This window comes from Stegostoma tigrinum, chromosome 9 (assembly GCF_030684315.1).
Source record: "Stegostoma tigrinum isolate sSteTig4 chromosome 9, sSteTig4.hap1, whole genome shotgun sequence".
Lineage (NCBI taxonomy): Eukaryota > Metazoa > Chordata > Chondrichthyes > Orectolobiformes > Stegostomatidae > Stegostoma > Stegostoma tigrinum.
In genome coordinates this window covers 25,731,247-25,754,410 of record NC_081362.1, presented here as the reverse complement: position 1 = coordinate 25,754,410, position 23,164 = coordinate 25,731,247, and the positions used below count along the sequence as shown (strand labels likewise).

The 23,164-nt window shown below is 42.9% G+C and overlaps 1 protein-coding gene across 3 annotated transcripts in view; it reads left to right on the top strand.

Annotated features, from left to right (window-relative positions):
* The first annotated feature begins 4,767 nt into the window (after positions 1 to 4,767).
* Positions 4,768 to 23,164, top strand: part of LOC125455154 (solute carrier family 22 member 2-like) — a 55,781-nt gene continuing 37,384 nt past the window's right edge. For all 3 annotated transcript variants that reach the window (XR_009446133.1, XR_009446132.1, XM_048536828.2), the window contains exons 1-6: positions 4,768 to 5,263; positions 8,874 to 8,977; positions 9,070 to 9,224; positions 9,690 to 9,858; positions 9,959 to 10,073; positions 14,213 to 14,319. Coding sequence is in view for 1 of the 3 variants with exons in the window: in XM_048536828.2 (XP_048392785.1) it covers positions 4,853 to 5,263; positions 8,874 to 8,977; positions 9,070 to 9,224; positions 9,690 to 9,858; positions 9,959 to 10,073; positions 14,213 to 14,319 (1,061 nt within the window). In the remaining 2 variants the exon portion in view is untranslated. The remainder of the gene's footprint in view (positions 5,264 to 8,873; positions 8,978 to 9,069; positions 9,225 to 9,689; positions 9,859 to 9,958; positions 10,074 to 14,212; positions 14,320 to 23,164) is intronic.

The following is a 23,164-nucleotide window of genomic DNA, read 5'->3' as shown; positions in this document are numbered from 1 at the left end:
ACTGAATTATGATTTCTAAGTCTTTTTCCACTGTGTTAAGGAATGTTATGCTGTCGTCTGAAGCTTATTGAGAGCTTTGGCCATTGAATTCATTCTACTGTTTAGTTTTGATTTTCTTACTTCTGTGGCATGATTACGTCAAATGAAAGAGGATGGGGTTAGTCACAAGACTTTATACTGCCTTCCTCCTGCTTTGTGGCTTAAGTTTTATCACAATTCATAAGTAATTGCAAAGGATCATTAGAAACTTGTGGAGTGGAGGAGGTACAGGTTGGTGCTTAGTTGGTGTTCCTCTATTGGTATACAGCCTGCTGGTTGCCAGTGGGGATCTAAATTAGTGAATGGTTAAACAAATAATTGATGAATGTTGGGACAACAAAGTGTGGGGGTGGATGAACACAGCAGGCTAAGCAGCATCTTAGGAGCACAAAAGCTGATGTTTTGGGCCTAGACCCTTCATCAGAAAAGGTGGATGAGGAGAGGGTTCTGAAATAAATAGGGAGAGAAGGGGAGGCAGATCAAAGATGGATAGAGGAGAAGATAGGTGGAGAAGAGAGTGTAGGTGGGGAGGTAGGGAGGAGATAGGTCAGTCCGGGGAGGACGGACAGGTCAGGGGGGTGAGATGAGGTTATTAAGTAGGAAATGGACGTGCAAGGAAGGGATAGGTGAGAGGAAGAACAGATTAGGGAGGCAGGGATGAGCTGGGCTGGTTTTGGGATGCAGTGGGGGTAGGGGAGATTTTGAAGCTTGTGAAATCCACATTGATACCATTGGGCTGCAGGGCTCCCAAGCGGAATATGAGTTGCTGTTCCTGCAACCTTTGGGTGGCATCATTATGGTGCTGCAGGAGGCACAGGATGGACATGTCGTCTAAGGAGTGGGAGGGGTAGTTAAAATGGCTCGCCACTGGAAGGTGCAGTTATTTATTGCAAACCAAGCGTAGGTGTTCTGCAAAGCAGTTCCCAAGCCTCCGTTTGGTTGCCCCGATGTAGAGGAAGCCACAATGGGTATAGCAGATGCAGTATATCACATTAGCAGATGTGCAGGTGAACATCTGCTTGATGTGGAAAGTCATCTTGGAGCCTGGGATGGGGGTGACAGAGGATGTGTGGGGGCAAGTGTAGTGCTTCCTGGTTGCAGGGGTAAGTGCCGGGTGTAGTGGGGTTGGAGGGGAGTGTGGAGTGGACAAGGGAGTCACGGAGACAGTGGTGTCTCTGGAAGGCAGGCAAGGGTGGGGATGGAAAATGTCTTGGGTGTTGGGGTCAGATTGTAGATGGCGGAAGTGTCGGAGGATGATGCGTTGTATCCGGAGGTTGGTGGGGTGGTATGTGAGGACGAGGGGGATCCTCTTGGGGCGGTTGTGGCAGGGGCGGGGTGTGAGGGATGTGTTGTGGGAAATGCGGGAGACACGGTCAAGGGCGTTCTCGACCACTGCGGGGCGGAAGTTGCGGTCCTTGAAGAATGAGGATATCTGGGATGTACGGGAGTGGAATGCCTCATCCTGGGAGCAGATGTGACAGAGGCGAAGGAATTGTGAATAGGGAATGGAATTTTTGTAGGAAGGTGTGTGGGAGGAGGTGTATTCGAGGTAGCTGTGGGAGTCGGTGGGCTTGAAATGGACATCGGTTTCTAGGTGGTTGCCTGAAATGGAGACAGAGAGCTCCAGGAAGGTGAGGGATGTGTTGGAGATGATCCAGGTGAACTTGAGGTTGGGGTGGAAGGTGTTGGTGAAGTGGATGAACTGTTCGAGCTCCTCTTGGGAGCACTAGGCGGAGACGATACAGTCATCAATGTAACGGAGGAAGAGGTGGGATTTAGGGCCAGTGTAGGTGCGGAAGAGAGACTGTTCCTACAAAGAGGCAGGCATAGCTTGGGCCCATGCGGATACCCATGGCCACCTCCTTTGTCTGTAGGAAGTGGGAGGAATTGAAAGAGAAGTTGTTGAGGGTGAGGACGAGTTCGGCTAGGTGGATGAGGGTGTTGGTGGAGGGGGACTGGTCGGGTCTATGGGACAGGAAGAAGCGGATGGCCTTTAGGCCATATGCATGGCGAATGCACGTGTATAGGGGCTGGCTGCCCATGGTGAAAGTGAGTTGTGGGGGACTGGGGAATTGGAAGTTCTGGAGGAGTTGGAGGGCATGGGTAGTGTCACGGATGTAGGTAGGGAGTTCCTGGACAAAGGGGGAGAAAATGGAGTCCAGATAGGTGGAGATGAGTTCAGTGTGGCAGGAACAGGCGGGGTTGACCAGGGCAGGCGGGTTTGTGGATTTTGGGAAGGAGATAGAAGCAGGTGGTGTGGGGTTGGGGATCTTCCAGTTTGGAGGCTGTGGGTGGGAGGTCATCTGAGGTGATGAGGTTGTGGATGGTTTGGGAGATGATGGTTTGGTGCTGGGGGGTGGGGTCATGACCAAGGGGGCAGTAGGAGGAGGTATCGGAGAGCTGGTGTCTGGCCTCAGCGATGTAGAGGTCAGCGTGCCATACTACAACTGTGCCTTCCTTGTCTGCGGGTTTGGTCTTGCCATTAATATATTGCAATTAATGTTTAAAACTGATTTGAGAAATGACTTTTTATTTGGACAACGTTAGTAATTGCTGAGGATATTATCTCAGATTTTTCTACAGTTGTTCGTGTAGATTTATCTTTTATTCCTTTTCATCTTTGGTAAGTACAGTAAATCCTCTGTATCCACGAAATCAGGAATTGCAAATTGACCTGTCGCATCAAGAAATATGTGACCACAAAATTCAGCATCCTGGGGGAAAAAACATATCCACGATTTTGAAACTATTACTTTTAAATGAGGTCTGCGCCTGCAAATTTCATCTTTCACAGAGGTTCTCAGGAATGGAACCCTCATGGGCATGAAGGAATGACTGTATAATTTAAACTTCAAAGTGATTTAAATGTATTAGTATTTTACTTTAAGTAAATACACCTGTTAATGTTTAAGTAATTAACTGATATAATTGTAACTGTTTAAAGGGTGTTTTTAAAAAATATTTACATTTCTAGTTGCCACAATCATGGGTCTCCTACTATATTCCAGGACATGGAAATCTTCTATCACCAAGTTTCACATGCTTCCTTCCTTCATGTTGCTCTGTTACCATTCATACCTCATCTGCAGCTATCTTTTATTATCACACCAACACTTAATATTGCTTTGCATCAGCACTTCTGTCATCTTAACATGTTGCCCTCTAGCACCACAGACTTTTCCTTAATGAGATTTCACTTCCATTGCCACCCACTGCTCATTTTCCCTGTATCTGCTTAAAAGTTGTTCATATCTCAATATCCCTCGAAAATGCTGCCAGACCTCCGGTATATTTCTAGCTTTTTCTGTTTTAAATTCCAGTCTCTGCAGTTATTTTGCTTTTGTTTGAAACTCATTCATTGATGTTAAAACAAGTACCGCAAAGGACTGTGACTTCAGTGTAAATGCTTTGCAAATTAGACCCCTTATAAGGAGATTCTGAACCAAAGTTCAGCTAGAAAATTAACCTTTGATTTTATCATTTAATCATCCATCTAATCTCAGTGTTGCAATATACTTGTCCAGTGAACTGAATCCTACTGTCTCCATAGTCTTTGTTTAAAAGTGCACGTTGGCTATCAGAGACGTATTTAAGATAAACCAAGAAACATGGCATAACAATCTGACCACAATGTAACTGGATTAGTTCCCTTATCTCACCCTTCTACAGTCACCAATCTATTTATGAAACAGGTTTTAATTTCTAACATTATTTTCGGGATGGTTTCAGCTTATCTTTTTATTTGTTACCATGATGCTGAGCTCAGATATACTGACGGTGCCATGTCAAATCATCCTACAGAGTTAAAAACCAAAAGAACCAAATCAGGAACAAAAACAGAAGTTGCTAGAAATGCTCAGCAGATCTGGCAGCATCTGTGACGAAAAAATCAGAGTTAACATTTCCGTTCCGGCGACCCTTCCTCAAAACTGAGTTCTGAGGAAGGGTCACTGGCCTGAAATGTTCACCTTGATTTTATATTCAAAGATGCTGCCTGATCTGCTGACCGTTTCCAGCAATTTCTATTTTTGTGCCAGCACACAGGGTTGTTGCCTTCTGTCAAATTTTGAATGGGATATGGTGAGTGGATGGAGTTGATACTCTAAGTTGGGGCATCAATCCTAAGGCTTTATTATTGATTAAGTAATTCATTTAATAAAGGAAGGCTTACATTTATATAGCAACTTTCATGATTAGGAGCCATATAAGAGTTACAACGTGGGAAGAAGTGACAGCCAATTTATGCACAACAAGGTCCCACAAACAGCAAAGAGTATATTTAAAAACTTTGTTTTAGGTGTGATTGAAGAATTATTAAAATCCAGGACACTGGCGAGGTAATATCCGCAATTCTTTAAATGGGGCTGCAGAATTTTTCACATTCACTTAACAGGTCAAGTGGAGTTTTGGATGAACATGTGTTTGGAAAGATGACAGTTCGAATGGTGTGAGATTCACTAAGGACTGTAATAGCCACTAAGAAACTAGGACACGGGAACTAAAATCAAGTAATTCATATACCACACCTAATTGATTTATTTTTCACTTTTACAGTATTGGAATCACTGATACTTGTTTGTTTACTTCAGGTTTGAAGTAAATTATCTCCATCCTAAATGTGACAAGTAGCTCCTCTATTCACTTATTAACAGAATAAACCATTGATCTATGCTGTTAATTTGTAGACCTTTGCTCTCCAGGCATTTGCTAGAATACAAAGCAGTTGGCAGTCTGCAGATAAACAGATCTGTGGATACATTCACCCCATCAGAAGCTTCTTCTATTGAGTTCTGGCTGGAAATTCTCCTTTGCAATGGCTACTTTTGATGATGTTTTAGTGCAAATAGGTGGTTTTGGACAATATCAAAAGGTGGTTTTCTTTCTGATATATCTGTCATCTATGACGTTCTCCCATTTGTACTTTGGATTTGTTTTTTTAGCAGTTACTCCTGACCATTGGTGCAGGAGTCCTGGGGTGACTGAGCTGAGAGATAAATGCAACTGGTCTCTGGAACAGGAGAAGAATTATACATTACCTATGGGGCAATCTGGCAGCTCCTCATACCGTCAGTGCGAGAAATATGATATTGACTGGAATTCCTCTTCAGGCAGCTGTCAAAATCCACTGCTGTTTATTCAGAATGGATCCCAAGATCTACCACTTACTACATGCCAGGATGGGTGGGTTTTTGAAAATGGCTCATTCCCCAGTATTGTGACTGAGGTATGTTTAAATTTTGGTCAGTTATCAAACTTGTCTTAGAGCAGAATTCCAAAGCATTACAGTGAAATAAAGACCTATGGTTGTAAAACATTTTTCACAAATGTGAAATGCTTTGCAACTAGTTGAGGATATTTTAAAGTGTAATCACTTGTAATTTAGGAAACACTGAAGCCAATCTATGCCTAGCATTAATCAACATAAGACAGTAGTTGATAACAAGCAGAAAATCTGCTTCTGTTAGTTTCATCAATTGAAGGAAAAATGTTGGTCAGAACATTGGGAAAATGCCCTGGTGTTCTTTGAAATACTGTAATATGCTTTTTTGACATCTACCTGAGAAGGCAGATTTCCAATACTACAGTTCACTCTCAGTACTTCATTGGGTGCATCAGCATGGATTGCATGTTCATCTCTGATATATGACTTCAGTGCACAAAGTGCTAATTCCGTTATGAAACCATCGGTGCTTTCCATGGAGTCAGCAGGGATCAATTGAATTTTTATAGATTGGTTTTGGTGATGGGCAGATACTTTTGCATAGAAAGTTAAATAGACAGGTCACATAGAACACACAATTGGATAGATTATGCATGAGCTGTAAATGCAAAGGTTCAATGGCCTTTTCTTATTTTATGCTTTCTCAGCTCTCTGTCAAGTGTTGCCACCTTAAACGTCTCAAGTTGTTGGGGCATAAAGATCATATTTGGAAATAGATGTTTTCTTTGGGTTGTTGAATATTTAGCAAGTAAAATTGACCCGTATTGATATTTTGATGTAACATGAGAGTTTTTGTAATATTATTAAAAAGGTGTATAATTTGCATCACTGTACAGCATTGTTGATTGTGGAAAACAATATTTGCAAACATAAGCTTATTGAAAACTCTGCTGCTTGTATCATAACTTGTTCCAAGATTCACTTATTTTTCCATTTGGTGATCTACATTATTCCTGATCCAGGAATATTAAAATTATCACCCCTGTTTTCAAATTCTTCCATGGCCTCTCTGCTCCTGATCTCCCCTCCAATCCTACACTTCCATTCCTGCTATCTTTAATATCTTGCTAGGATCTATCTTTGGCCCCCTCCCATTTTCATTTACAAACTAGCTCTCAGAAGTTATCTAAAAGTATCAACATCAATTTCCATATGTGCACACACATCACCCAGCTCTACCTCACCACCATGTCACCTAAACCCCCCTCATTCAGTAAGCTGTCAGATCACTTGTCTGACATCAAGTACTGGATGAGCAGAAATGATCCAAATAATTACTGGGGAGACAGAAACCAAAAACTCCTCGCCCATGTCACAGATGCCATACCTTCCCCGATGACTATTAAGGCTGACCTCGATTGTTTTGTGACTTCAGTATCAAATTTAGCCCCAAGATAGTCTTTTGATCACATGTCCTCATCATCACCATTTCTAATTCTGAAGAATTGCTCATCTCTGCCATTTTTTCTACTGCTGAAGCTCTCGTCCATGCTTATGTTATCTCTCGGCTTGGCTAGTTCATGAACTCTTGACTGATCTCATACTTTCTATCATTGGCAAAACTGAGGTCTTTTAAAACTTTGATGCTCATGTTCTAACTTGCATCAAATGACATTCACTCATCAATTCTGTTTATACTTGCTCCCAGTTAGTTAACATCTGTTTTAAAATTCTCATCCTTGTTTTCCCCCTTTAACATCACCTCTGTATCTCTGATCCCCTCCTGCCCTTCTGTGGTCTGAGATACATGCACTCCTCTTCTTTTTCTTCTTTTTACTTTATCTCTTTGTTTTTTCTTTTTTTCTTCTTCCTTTCCTTTTGTTTTAAGCCTGGAGAGCGGCGGGTGAAGGAGGAGGCCTCTGGCAGCAGTGGCAGCAATCCCAGGACAAGCCTGCCATGGCTCCACCCCAGGCCAGGGTCTCCCAGTGAGCAAGGAACAGGTCCTAGGCTGACTTCCCTGGCCTGGACTCGCTGTCTAGGCTGAGGGCCCAGGCCCGCAGCTAAGCCTGGGTGCCTGAAGGAGGAGAAAATCAATCTCAGCCTGACGTGGTTATCTTGTACCGGCATGTAGGCCTTGTCCCCATATGCATGTCTTCTTCATCTTTGGTGTCAAGGTACTCCAGTGACCTGGCACGTGGTCTTGTCCAGGAGTGGCAGCCTTGGCCCAGCAGGCTGTCTTTTTTGGCGGACACTTCCAGCCCAGTATTCTAATGGCCCAGCAGGAACTCTCATCGCAGAATCATAGTCTCATCCCAGATGGCGGTCTTGTCCTGGCTGTGTCTTCAGTGTATTCCATCATTCTTTAATCAACTTTCCATGAGCCCAGTTGCCATTAACTGAACTTTGATGAACTTTGTCTTAACTATTATTTTTATTATTGTGTATGACTTCTATCATTGATGTAGGAGCTGTGATGGAGCGACTTAGAAAACTTTACACTGTATTTTTACAGGTGACAGTGTTTTCCTATTCTATTTTATTCCATTCATCTAGAGTCAGAATCATACAGCATGGAAGCAGACTCTTTAGTCCAACCCATCCACGCAACCAGGTTTCCCAAACTAAACTAGTCCTATTTGCCTACGTTTGGCCCATATCCCTCTAACCCTTTCCTATCCATGTACCTGTCCAAATGTCTTTTAAATGTTGTAACTGTACCTGCATCTGACTCTTTCTCTGGCAGTTTAATCCATACACACACGACTCTCTGCATGAAAATGTCGCCCTTCAGGTCCCTTTTCATCTTTCCCCTCTCACCTCAAGCCTATGCCTTCTTGTTTTGAAGCCCCTATTCTAGGGAAAATATCTTGTCAATTCACCATATCTAGAACCCTCAAGATTTTATATACCTCTATAAGGTCACCACTCAACCTCTCACGTTCCAGGGAGAAATATCCCCGCCTATCCACCCTCTCCTCATAACTCAAACACTCCAGGCCCGGTAACACCCTTCCAATTCTGGCTTCTACAGCATTCCTGACTTTTAAGTGATCCACATCTGGTGGTCATGCCTTCAACTGCCTAGGCCATGAGCTCTATTCCCCCTCTTCAACTCTTTGCCTCCCTACCTTGATTTTCCCTTTTAAGATACTCCTTAAAACCTATTAATGTGGCTTAGGGTGTTATTTTTATTTCCTCACATCTCAATGAATTTATTTGAGATGTTTTATTATGGCAAAGGGGCCAAATAAATACAAATTGAAATACAGAAATCAGGGAATGCTTCAAATCTGAAATGGCAACAGAAAATGTTGAATGCTGAGGGCTGCCAACATCAGGGAAGAGAAAAGAATTAGCTATTCAGGCTAATGACTATTCACTAGAAAATCAAACTATCAGCCTGAAGTTCTATTTCCATTCTCTCCCTGCAGCTCCTGAGTGACCTGAGTATCCAGTATTTTCCATTTTTATTCATGAATCCCATCGTTTTTGTATTTTTTATGTGGTGGACTGAATGTCTTCTACCTGTTTCCTCTTTCCAATATTATAATATCTCTATTAACTTCTTATGCACACAATACTGTGCATAATGTAGAAATTAAATTCAAATAGTACAGTAAAATATATATGTGTTTTCTATAATTTAATTTGTGTGATTCCACAATTTGTACAGTTTGAACTGGTGTGTGCTGATGCTTGGAAAGTGGACCTGACTCAAGCTTGTCTAAACGTGGGTTTTTTGTTTGGAACAATAATCATGGGCTATGCAGCAGACACGTATGTATCACACTCACTTTAATTCTGATTAAAAAATCTGGATACTAATGTAATTTTCTTTTTATTTCTCAGTTAAATTCATTTTGTTGCAGATTTGGCAGGAAGCTTTGCTTCTTATTTGCAACTTTTGTGACCACAGTGTCAGGTCTTCTACTGGCTTTTTCCCCAAACTACACTTGGTTTGTGATCTTCCGTACTGTTCAAGGCCTATTCAGCAGGGGAGGTTGGCTTTGTGGCTACGTCTTAAGTAAGATCTTTCTTTTACTTATATTTGAATAGACTGTCACTGGTAAATAGACCTTATGTTCAATAAATAATACAAACAATGATGCTTGTTAAAACTAGCATATGATTATGCCAGGATTTTGCAAACTGGAGGCTGGGACACCAAACGGGTCTGGTAGCTGAGACTTTTGGGGTTGTGAACTAGGAGACAACAATGGCTGACCCTCTGACGTCTGCTCTTATAGGTCTTTTACTCTCCTCATCCCCACCGAGGGGTCACAACAAATTTCAAGCTGGGTCCTATCTTGTTATGATGCTCCAGTCAGCCAATTGGAGACAACTTGCTTGTCTTTTCCTGCTTGTTAACATTTATTCACATGTATTAATTGATTATTTGTTAGAAATAGTTCAATTATCACGTATTGATTTTTAGTGTCACCTCTTGGTATTCTCATTCCTTCACTGAAACGTGTTTATTTTGTTCCAGTGACTGAACTTGTTGCGTCAGGCTACAGAAGAACAGCAGGAATTTTACACCAAGTGTCATTTAGTTTTGGGATCATGCTTCTTCCTGCCATTGCCTATTTTGTACCAGCCTGGAGAAACTTGCAACTGGCGATAACCATTCCAAACTTCCTCTTCTTGACCTATTACTGGTAATGTCTGATTAGTATCAGTTGTTACCGATGTACACTAGCTACTCCATGCATTAAGTGGTGTTGGCTAAAGATAACCCCAGTTATGTTTCATTTGCAGGTTGGTTCCAGAGTCTCCCAGGTGGATGTTGTCTCAGAAGAAAGATGGAGAAGCCATGAAAGTTCTGCAGCAGGTGGCAAGAAGGAATGGCCACACCCTTTCAATGAAAGCCGAGGTGACTAGGATATATGGGAATGAAATTGAGACCGTGAATCTACATACATGTTCAGCCTGCAAGCTAAAGTTTCCATCAACTTAGCTGGGCCTAATAAGAGATAATTCCAGGCACTCCTGTCCACAAGGCTGTAAAATACAGGAGCAGAATTAGGCCATTCGGCTCATCAAGTCTGCCCATGATTCAGTCACATCTGGTATGTTTCTCAAGCCCATTCTCCTGCCTTCTGCCCATAAACCTTGCTCCCTTTCCTATTCAAGAACTTATCTAGCTCTGTCTTAAATGCACTTAATGACTTAGCCTGCACAGAAATTCCTTCTCATCCCAGTTCTCAAGGGGCATCCCTTCACTTTGAGGTTAATCCCTCCTACTAGTGAAAACATCTTCTCCACAGCCACTCCATCCAGGTTTCTCAATATTCTGTTAGTTTCAGTGAGATACCCCCTCATCTTTCTGAACTCTATCGGGTACAGACCCAGAGTCCTCAACAGTTCCTTTTGCCACAAGCATTTTATCCCTGGGTTCACTCTTGTAAATGTGCTCTGGACCGCTCCATGGCCAGTACATCCTTTTATAGATATGGGCTCAAAACTGTCTGAATGGTCAGGCATAGTTCATGCCTATGGCAAATGAAAGTTTTATTACTTGACCTAACAGGCTGCCAGAATTTCTAATACTTTACAACAACAAAAATCTTTACAGTGGAAATAAGTGAAAACTCACACACTGGGAGGGAGGAAGGCAGGCAAAAAAATGTGTAGCTATAGGCCAATTAGCCTAACATCAATTATTGGAAAAGTATTGGAATCAATTATAAATGAAGTAAGAGCAGCATATTTGGAAAATCATAATAACATCAAGCAGATTTAGCATTGTTTCACAAAAGGGAAATTGTATATGACTACTTATTTGAGTTTTTCAAGGTAGTCGCAACAAATGTAGACAAAGGGAAACCAATAGATGTTTTGTATTTGGACTTTCAGAAAGCATTCGACAAGGTATCTCACAAAAGGTGGTAAGTCATAAGATAAAAGATCACAGTGTTGAAGGTAATATATTGACATGGTTACAGATTTGGCTAATGGGCAGGAAACAGCAACTGGGGATATGGTGTTCTTTTTCAGGTTGATAACCTGTGACCAGTGGGATTCCACAGGATTCATTGCTGGAATCGTAACTGTTTACAATTCGTAATAATGACTTGAAGGAAGGAAGCAAATGAACTATAGCCAATTTTGCAGACAACACAAAAATAGGTTGAAGAGATATACAGTTTACAGAAAGATAGATAGGTTAAGTAAGTGGGCAAAAAAATGTTGGCAAATGGAATACAGTGTGGGGAAATGTGAAGTTCTTCATTTTAGAAGGAAGAACAAAAGAACAGAATATTATTGAGATGCAGATGAACTGCAGAAAGCTGTTATGCAAAGTGACTTAGGGGCACATGTGCACAAAACACAGAAAGCTAGTACACAGGCGCAGCAGGTAAGCAGGAACATTAATGGAATGTTGGCCCTTAAGGAAATCTTAATGCAAATGTAGGTGAGTTGAGATCTGAAGTATTGTGAGCAGCTTTGGTCCCGTTATTCAAGAAAATGTATTATTTCATTGGAGGTAGTTCTTGGTGAAAAAGCCTTTCCTCAACTTCCCTCTAAACATCCTACCTTTCACCTTAAAAGTATCCCCTCTTGTTGTTAGACTCTTCAACTAAGAAGAACTACTGCTTTCTTTTCACCGTCCCTATGCCCCTCATAAAAACATAGAACATAGAACAGTACAGCACAGAACAGGCCCTTTAGCCCACGATGTTGTGCCGACCATTGATCCTCATGTATACACCCTCAAATTTCTGTGACCATATGCATGTCCAGCAGTCTCTTAAATGTCCCCAATGACGTTGCTTCCACACTGCTGCTGGCAACGCATTCCATGCTCTCACAACTCTCTGTGTAAAGAACCCGCCTCTGACATCCCCTCTATACTTTCCTCCAACCAGCTTAAAACTATGACCCCTCGCGTTAGCCATTTCTGCCCTGAGAAATAGTGTCTGGCTATCAACTCTATCTATGCCTCTCATTATCCTGTATACCTCAATTAGGTCCCCTCTGCTCCTCCTTTTCTCCAATGAAAAAAGTCCGAGCTCAGTCAACCTCTCTTCATAAGATAAGCCCTCCAGTCCAGGCAGCATCCTGGTAAACCTCCTCTGAACCCTCTCCGAAGCATCCACATCTTTCCTATAATAGAGCGACCAGAACTGGATGCAGTATTCCAAGTGCGGTCTAACCAAAGTTTTATAGAGCTGCAACAAGATCTCACGACTCTTAAACTCAATCCCCCTGCTAATGAAAGCCAAAACACCATATGCTTTCTTAACAACCCTGTCCACTTGGGTGGCCATTTTAAGGGATCTATGTATCTGCGCACCAAGACCCCTCTGTTCCTCCACACTGCCAAGAATCCTATCCTTAATCCTGTATTCAGCTTTCAAATTCGACCTTCCAAAATGCATCACCTCGCATTTATCCAGGTTGAACTCCAGCTGCCACCTCTCAGCCCATCTCTGCATCCTGTCAATGTCCTGCTGCAGCCTACAACAGCCCTCTCTACTGTCAACGACACCTCCAACCTTTGTGTCATCTGCAAACTTGCTGACCCATCCTTCAATCCCCTCATCCAAGTCATTAATAAAAATTACAAACAGTAGAGGCCCAAGGACAGAGCCCTGTGGAACACCACTCACCACTGACTTCCAGGCAGAATATTTTCCTTCTACTACCACTCGCTGTCTTCCGTTGGCCAGCCAATTCTGTATCCAGACAGCTAAGTTCCCCTGTATCCCATTCCTCCTGACCTTCTGAATGAGCCTACCATGGGGAACCTTATCAAATGCCTTGCTGAAGTCCATATACACCACATCCACAGCTCGATCCTCATCAACTTTTCTAGTCACATCCTCAAAGAACTCGATAAGGTTTGTGAGGCATGACCTGCCCCTCACAAAGCCATGTTGACTGTATTTAATCAAGCCATGCTCTTCCAGATGGTCATAAATCCTATCCCTCAGAATCCTTTCCAACACATTGCAGACGACAGACATGAGACTTACTGGTCTGTAAATGTTGTATATCTCTGTTAAGTACACCCTCAATCTCCTCTGTTCCAAAGAAAATAAAATATAATAGCCTTTATTGTCACATATATTCAATGAGTATAGTCAAACGTTTCTATGTCGTCAATTATAGCGACAACTTACATATTAAGGTATCTAGGCACAGCTTCTGTTGTTCCAAGATTTTAGACAGTATAGGAATAAAATGTCCAGCATTACAGAAAAGAGTTCAGTGCAGCTGATCATGCTGGGACTTAGCTTCCTTATCCACGTCAGTCCTAAATGGCTGGATCCATATTCGGAAGCCATGTTTTCTAAGTTTTCCTAATCTAGGGAATCATCTTCTCAGCTAACCCCCTTAAGAAGTTTTTATGTTTCAATTCCATCATCTCTCATTCTTCCAAACCTAGATTTCATGGGCATTTTTTTACATTAATCAGATTTATTATAATTCACAAGTTTACAGTAGGATTTGAACTCATGATGTCAAGGCTCCTGATCCACTCCCACACCATCTGCCATTTTTAGCACAACTTACATCTTTAACACCCCAGCTAAAGGATGTCAAAAGTTCAAAAAGGTCCCAGCAAGATTTCAATCCAGCACCCTGCCAGGATAGGTTCATGGCTGAAACGGCTCAAAATGTGTTAGCTTACAATAAAAACATGACTGCAATAAGAAATGGATTTGAAAAGCAAAGCAATGTAGTGACAGGTTCTTCTGACATTCAAACTCAAAATTGGCAACTTCCTTTAAGGATCTAGTTCAACTGTGCTTTCGCCAAGGGTATGGTTTTGACATAATGGGGTGATTTGTCAGGTGTACTGGGACATAGTCACTTAATTCTGAACGGAAACTTTTTTTTATATAACACCAAATTTTACAACAGTCTCATTCAATCCCTTTGGAGAGTAGATCATAGTTTTACAGATTGCAGTCATCAATTTATTTACTAGAATCGACTCTGAGTTGATTCATGTTTACTACAATTTTCTACCTACAATATGTTTAGTCTGTTTTCTTTTTCCAGGCAATTACTGTGGAGAAGAATGATGAAAAGGTGAACAGTCCTTCCATAGTTCAACTGGTTAGGACACCTCAGATGAGAAAACATACTCTCATTTTGATGGTGAACTGGTGAGTCTTGTTCGTTTTCTATCACCTGAACTACCATCTGTCACTCACTAACTGTAGTTTGCAGTATCATGCCCACCCTCTGAATCATTCAAACTCCCATCTGTAACACCCAACTACCATCTGCAAATGTATAACTACAAACTACAAGAGTAAAGAATATAGATGGCACCTGGGGCGTAATGTTAGTTGTGCTGAAGGTGGTAATTTAACTGGTAACTGAAATGGTTTAGTTGTTGGGTATTACAGATATTAGTTTGGTGGTACATTTGGTGGTTGGGGTGATGCAGTAGATAATTGTGATGGAAGACAGAGTAGTTGGGGTTCAGGCGTTCAGTGAATTTTGACCAACAGCAAATGGAATGCTAAAGGCATTAATTTTGTTTGAAACTGTATCCCAGAAAAGGGATTCAGGCAGTTATACGTGTAAAATCTTGGCTGAGTTTTCCATTTATTTGGCAAAGTGTCTCAAGGTCATTCATGGCAGGTGGTCTGCCATGGCCTATGTTTACTTTCATCATGCAATCTTCTGCTCTTCATTTCATAAATTAGGCTTCGGCACTCATTATACAGAATAATACCATGGGAGAGTAAAAGTGTTCATTTGCAGTTGCTGGGACTTTGCAATGTTTATGCTAAGGATGCCTTATTTAAACCTCAGCTGCAAACCAGCTTCAGGCCAGAAACTCCCCTCAACTGGGTCTGACACATCTCCTGCACTTCCGCCCTAACTCCTTCTCTTCCCTCCTGCAACAGCAGTAGGGTTCCCCTTGATCTCATCTACCATCCCATCAGCATCCACATCTAGAAGATCATCAGACATCATTTCCACCACTTCCAGTGAGATGCCACCGCTAGACACATATTCCCCTTCCCTCCCTGATCAACCTTCCACAGGCACTGTTCCCTCTGGGTCACCCTAGTACACTCTTACTTCATCCCCGACACACCCCCACCTCCACAACCCCTCAGCAGCATCCCCTGCAACTGGTGGAAGTGCACTACGTGTCCATTTACCTCCTCCCTCCCCAGTATCCAGGGGTCCAAACATACCTTGCAGTGAAGCACACTTCACCTGCACTTCCCAGAATCTAGTCAACTGCATTCGCTGGTCACAATGTGGTCTCCTCTACACTGGGGAAACGAAGCGTAGACTTCGCAGAACATCTACATTCCCTGAGCTACTTGTTACCTATCACTTCAACACAACAACCTGTTCCCTGGATAACATCTCTGTCTCTGGCTTGCTGCAGTGTTCTGGCAGAGCTCAATGCAAGCTGGAAGAACAACACTTCATTTTCCACTTGGGGACCCTGCAGCCATCCGGACTCAATATCGAGTTCAATAATTTTAGAGTCTAAACTCTACCATGTCCTAGCTCCCTACCCCACACACCAGGCCATGTTATCACATAACATGCCATTACACACTACCTATTGTAAGTCACTGATAGTCCCCAATAACATGTATTCACCCTCCTAGCCAGATCATTATCACTTCCTTTGTCTATCCAACTGCTCTACTCTCCCTTCGAGTTCTTTCCTATTGTTTGCTTTCTACCCCAATCCCTCATTATTTTCTGCAAATAAACTGATGTTTTCCCAGCTACTATCAGTTCTGAGGAAGGGTCACCAGACCTGAACATTAACTCTGGTCTTTTCTTCACAGATGCCGCTAGACCGGCTGAGCATTTCCAGCAACTTCTGTTTTTGTTCCTGATTTACAGCATCCGCAGTTCTTTTGGTTTTTAATTCCCTGTCACTGTTATCCCAAAGAAAGTGTCCCAGAAAGGATTGTTAGCTCCTTGGTTCAGTGACGGGGACCTGAAAGTGTCAATGGATGGGTGAAGGAAATTAGGGGCAGAGCTTTAGCCTGCCGATTGACAAAGGAGCCATGCCACAGATCTAGCCAGCCTGACCGAGATAGTGGCTTGGGTCAGTGTAAGTGTCCCTAGTGAAACACTACACACAACAATGCAGCTTGTGATCTTCTGCGCTTTGCAAGGGTAAGTGCCACCATATTATTTCTACAATCTTACACTCATTTAACTCTGCCAATTCACAAACTCCTCACCAAGACAGATAACAGTTTCAGTAATGAAGAGAGATTGGATAGACTGGTGTTGTTTATTTTTTGCTGAAAAGATTAAGAGGGGGCATGACTGAGCTATATAAAATAATGAGATGCATAAAAAGGATAGATAGGAAAAAACTCTTCTCTTTGATAGAGAGATCAATGAGAAGGGACAGAGATTTATGGCAGGAGTATGAGGTTTAGAGTGGATTTGAGTGAAAAACTTTTTTAACGAGAGGTATCTATAATTCATTGCGTATATTGATGGTAATGGCAGAAAACCTCATAACATTCAAGAAGTATTTAAATACGCACTTATGATGTCAAGGCGTACAAGGTTAAGAGTCAAATGCTAGAAAATAGGATTAGAATAGCTATAGAGTCATAAAGCCATACAGCACAGAAACAGACCCTTCGGTCCAAGCAGTCCATGTTGATGTTATTTCTGACCAAAACTAGTCCAAACATTTCTTATTTATTATCTTATCCAAATATCTTTTAAACATTGTAACTGTATTCACAAATATCACTTCCTCTAGAATCTCATTCCACTCATGAACCAATCTCTGTGTAAAGAAGTTAGACCTCATGTCTTTTTTAAATCTTCCTCCTCTCACCTTAAAAACATGACCCCGAGTCTTGAAATTCCTCACTACAGGGAAAAGACACCTGCCATTCACTTTATCTTTACCCTTCACAATTTTAAAAACCTCTGTAAGGTCGCTGCACAACCTCCAATGCTCCAGTGAAAAAAGTGCCAGCCTATCCAGCCTCTCCCTATAACTTGAATCTTCCATTCCCAGGGAAGGGGGCAACATGCTACTGAATCGTACCTGAAACCTCTCCAGCTTGATAATATCCTTCCTATAACAAGGCAATGCACTCCATTACAGCAGCTACGGGTGCTCAGCATCAATGGCAAGGCAAGAGGGGAACAAGGAACCCTGTCCTCATTCTGGAAACACTTCCTCTTGGGTAGACAGGGGAATCAAAGGTTATGGGGAAAGGGCAAGAAAGTTGACATGAGGCATGTTAGATCAGCCATGATCCTACTGAATGATGGAATAGGCTCGAGAGGTCAAATGGCTGACTCCTATTCCTAAAGCACGGCATCTCCCCAGTTAAATACGGTCCTAAATGATCTCGAGCATTTCAGGGCAATTTAGCGGTCTATGCAAATTATGAAAAAATTAAGGTTAATTGATGATCGAAGGGTGATGATGAGTTACCTCAGAGTTTCTCTCAACCTGATGCTTATCATGAGAGATATAACTACACAACCCTCGGATATCATAGGCTGACTGAAGATTTAAAAGCTGCCTAACCTTAGCACCAAGGGAGGTCACTGTCCCGATTCACCAACTGCTGTTTTCTTGCCAACTGTGAATAGGATAACATACCTGAATAGGTTGATTAGAAGTATGTATAAGTTCATGTACTGCAAAAATACTCAAGTCCGTTTAGCTTTGGACTGACAAGACCACAGAATCAATTGAAAGTTACACATTGAAATGAAGTACAAACATAGTTCATTCACTCTGGAAGCAGGTTTTAATTAGATTCTCGTTAACTGCTCTGAGTTTCTGCCACCATGATACCCACTTCCCAAATAAAGCTGCTCCTGATTGTCACGGACCATGCCCTTAGAAGCTTAGAGCTCAGTGTGAGAATGTGACTGGCCCAAAATGTTATCTTCCAGTGTCAGGTGTGAAATGTGAATCAGTAATGGCAAATGCCAATCAGACTGATAAATTAGTGTCAGATTATATTATTATCTGACATGATAAGGAGGTAATTACTGTAAACAAGTCATGTTCATGATTGCTTGAGGCCATTACTTTTAGTATTCATTCTTACAAAAAGAATGACCCTTCAATGATCTTGAAATAACTGCGCAGAGGCTAGTATCTCATCACCAACTCACCCTTTATTTACCTGGGCACAATACTCTTGCTGTAGCCAGCCAGCTGAAGTCAGGTGAGGAGACTCTGAGTCCTCTGTTCATACCTGCCAGTCAAGGCTCCCTGATTGGCCCAGGTTAACAACCCAACCAAGATTTCATAGTCAATAAGGTTCACTTGGTTCCAATCACTGACAGATCTCTCTCCCACTAAGTCTGGGGATATAGGCCTCATCTTTCTCAGATAGTTTCTACTGCAACATTTTTGCCCCAGGTTCAATTCCTCTGACTCGGATACAGACGATGTGTACCAGACTGTAGCCTATCTCTTGCATCCGGACCATTGCAGGAGAGTTTCTTCCTCTTTTTCCAGTGGTAACAGTATCGAGGCTGCATCCATCTTGTACTCTGAGCTTAATTTGATACTAGACAAAGAGGGAGAACCCATGGTTTCTGACAGGCCTTCTAGTTCTCAGGGGCCTGATATGTATTGTTCCTGCCCCGTTTGAGAGGTGGCAACTTTCAAGTCATCCACATGTTTGTTCTGGTCTGCCTCACCTATCCAAACTTTGAATGTCATGGGACCCCACTTTGCGCTGACTTTGCCTCATACCTGTGCAGGGCCATTTGCATGGTTCTAACACCAATCTTCACCCACTGAAGTGAACTCTCTCTCTCGTTTAGAGGAAGCATGTGGCAGCATAGGTGTTACTGCTTCCATTTCAACCTCTTCTACAGGCCCAGGAGTATCATGTTTAACCCGGTGCAGCGTCTTCTCCCCATCAGCAACTCTGCTGGTTGCTATCCATGTGTTTGCCTGAGGGGTGATCCTATATTCGAACAAGTTTGGGACAGTTTGGTGTCAAGTGAAGCTGTAAGCTGTTTCTTTAAGCCTACCTTCAACATTTGGACTGCTCTTTCCACCAAGCCATTGGACGATGGATGGTATGGAGCTGTCTGAACATGCCAAATGCCATTCGGCTTTGGGAAATATTCAAACTTCCTGCTGGTAAATGACATCCTATTATCCATGACTAATACTTCCAGAAGTCCGTGTATCGCAAACAATGCTCACAGCTTTTCAATCCTCATCCCTGAATTTGCAGAATGATCTCTATGCATGTCCAACTACATTGAACAGGCATCCAACTGCCCTCCAACCCCACCACACCCGGCACCTTCCCCTGCAACCGCAGGAAATGCTACACTTGCCCCCACACCTCCTCCCTCACCCCTATCCCAGGCCCCAAGATGACATTCCACCTTAAGCAGAGGTTCACCTGCACATCTGCCAATGTGGTGTACTGCATCCACTGTACCCAGTGTGGCTTCCTCTACATTGGGGAAACCAAGCGGAGGCTTGGGGACCGCTTTGCAGAACACCTCCGCTCAGTTCGCAACAAACAACTGCACCTCCCAGTCGCAACCCATTTCCACTCCCCCTCCCATTCTTTAGATGACATGTCCATCATGGGCCTCCCGCAGTGCCACAATGATGCCACCCGAATGTTGCAGGAACAGCAACTCATATTCCACCTGGGAACCCTGCAGCCTAATGGTATCAATGTGGACTCCACCAGTTTCAAAATCTCCCCTTCCCCCACCGCATCCCTAAACCAGCCCAGTTCGTCCCCTCCCCCCACTGCACCACACAACCAGCCCAGCTCTTCCCCTCCACCCACTGCATCCCAAAACCAGTCCAACCTGTCTCTGCCTCCCTAACCTGTTCTTCCTCTCACCCATCCCTTCCTCCCACCCCAAGCCGCACCCCCATCTACCTACTAACCTCATCCCACCTCCTTGACCTGTCCGTCTTCCCTGGACTGAGCTATCCCCTCCCTACCTCCCCACCTATACTCTCTCCACCTATCTTCTTTTCTCTCCATCTTTGGTCCGCCTCCCCCTCTCTCCCTATTTATTCCAGAACCCTCACCCCATCCCCCTCTCTGATGAAGGGTCTAGGCCTGAAACGTCAGCTTTTGTGCTCCTGAGATGCTGCTTGGCCTGCTGTGTTCATCCAGCTTCACATTTTATTATCTTGGATTCTCCAGCATCTGCAGTCCCCATTATCTCTGACACAATTTTGTTAATTTGCTAAAAATAATGTTTTCACCCCCCTACTGTTATTGCAATGGCTCATCAGATAGCATTCCTTTTTGTTAAATCAGCACTCTCTTCAACCACAATTCACCCATCAATAGATTTTAACAAGTTGACAAATTAATTTTCAGTTCACACATGAACCAAAGATCCTAATATAGAGTCAAGTCTAATTTCTTTCTAAAATTCTAAACTGGAAATCGTCAGGGAACAGTAGTAAACAGGCATCATTGAAACTTCGTTAGGTTTTCACTGAGGCAGCTATTTTCTAATTGAAAAATGTTGAGCCAATCAAGGTGAATCTTTCTCAACCAATTCCACCCCATTAGACTTGGGCCCGAGCCTCTTACTACCATCAGTGGGAGCTGCGCCAGCTGCTTCTTGTAGGAGGCCAGAACCGAAGTCGTACCCTTAATCTGTAACAGTTTCCCAGCATACATTCTCAGTCTGGCTGATGTCTTGCACAAACCTGAGGGTTGAAGTCCTGTGCGAATCTTATTGAAGACAGGTTCTGCAACCGTAGATACAGCTGCACCTGTATTGCCCTCCGTGAGAACCGGGTGACCATTTAACCAAACATTAATTTTGTTTGGTGCTGATTTGGATGTTGTTAAGCAATTTAACTGTTCCAACCCACATGTAGGGGAACTTTCCAGGGTGTGCATTCTCCGTATCCCGGCCTACCAGTTGTCTTCCTCATGTCAGGCCTTGTAGGATTCCTTTGCTGTCCCCACTCTGCATAATGGCAGCAACTACAATGGCTTGCTGGCCCAGATCCTGAAGAAACTTTTAACCGTTTGGCTGAGGCTCGGCTTTATTGTGGGATTTTGCTGTGGGCTGGCTAAGGGGTCCCTCTGCTTAGGATATGCCCTGCATGAGTCTCTGCGATTGCCTACACTCAAGTAGTGTTTCCCAAATACAGTTGGACAGGTGAGGGATGCCCTGTGGTTCCCATGCTCCACTTGCTGCATTTTCTAATGACTAAGCCAGTTGCCGTGCCTGTTTAAAATCCACTTGGGCTTTGGCTAGTAGGTGCTTTTGCACAGTTATATCATTAATCCCACAAACCAAACAGTCTCTCAGCATCTCATTCAGTGTTAACCCAAAATCACATGCCTCTGCCAGTTGCCTTAACTTTGTCAAAAATCCTGATACATATTCCCCGGTTCTCGAACAGCCAAATAAAACTGATAGCATCTCAGAATCAGAGGAGGTTTGGGGTTGTAATATTCCTTAACCAAATTTGTCAACTCTTGGAAGGTTTTACAGTCTGGTGCCTCTGGGAAAGTTAAGCCACTAATAACCGAAAATGCTGCGGGTTCGCAAGCAGTCGGGAGGATTACTCACTGTTTTTCATCTGCCCTAATGTCATTTGCCTGGAAATTCTTTCCACTTACTGGACCCAGTCTTCAATGGCAGAATTGAATGAGCCAAGCTTCCAAAATGAAGGCATGATGTCAGAAATACTTATGCCAACTCAAAGATGACTGTTGCCAGTGAATGTTCCTCAGGAATGTACTGTTTCCTCCCATCACCACTGAAACAACTGTACAAAAACCAGCATCCCGTCACCAAGTCACCCTTTATTTACATGTATACAACAGCTAGCTCAGAGTCAGTCTCTCAAGTGAGGACATTCTGAATCTCCTTTTTTTAATTTTTAAACATTTCTTCAGGCGCGTACTGTTTCTGTCATCACTACTGAAATAACTTCACAGAGGCCGTTATCCTGTCACCAAGTCATCTTTTATTTACATGTGCAAGGCACATTTACCAGGATGTTGCGATAGAGTTAGGATTATGGTTAGGGTTAGAGTTAGGAAAGTTTGAGTTATAAGGAAAGGCTGGGTAGGCTGGGACTTCTTTCTCATCGAGCGTAAGAGGTTGAGAGGTCTGATAGAGGTGCATAAAATGACGAGAGGTATAGATAGAGTTGATGGCAGTTGTCTTTTCCCTAACATTGGAATTTCAAGACTAGGGGGCACATTTTTAAGGTGAGAGGAGACAGATTTTTAAAAGACATAATTAGCAAATCTTTTACCCAGAGGGTAGTTCGTGCATGGAATGAACTTCCTCCTGAAGTGATGGATGCGGGTACAATTACAATGTTTAAAAGACATTTGGATGGACATATGAATAGGAGAGGTTTGGAGGAATACAGGCCAGGAGCAGTCGGATGGGACTGGTTTAGTTTGGGCTAATGTTTGGCAGGGACTGGTTAGACAGAAGGATCTATTTCCATGCTCTATGGATCTGCAGTCAGCTCAAAGCCAGTCCCTAGACTGAGGAGATGTTCCAAAGCCCCTGTTTATATCGGTCAGCCAGGCCTCCCTGACTGACCCAGGTTAACAACCCCAATCAAGCATCTTACGGTCAATGAGATCCTCCTGGTTCTGGTTCCTACAGAACTGCCATTGGATGTCAGATTACTCTTATTAGTGATTTAATGATTCAGTGGATAAATGATTAGTGCAATCATCCCTAGCAGGGCCTCAAATTCATGGGATTACATTCCAACAGTGACTTACTATGGCCGCTCTCTGTACCATAGTAGCCATTTTGTCTCATTCTTGGGCATCTGATTTTGGATTGAATTTGGTAAGGTTTCAACCCTGTATCCTTTTGAGTGATTTGCAGGCTCCACCTGAGATAGAAGATGAAGCCCCACACCTTTCATGTTCCCTTTGTGTTTCTAGCCCTATGTCCCACTTGACCTTTCAGCATCCCCAGCCACGTTTCTATTCAGCCCTCTATATAACTGTTAAAATCTCCAAT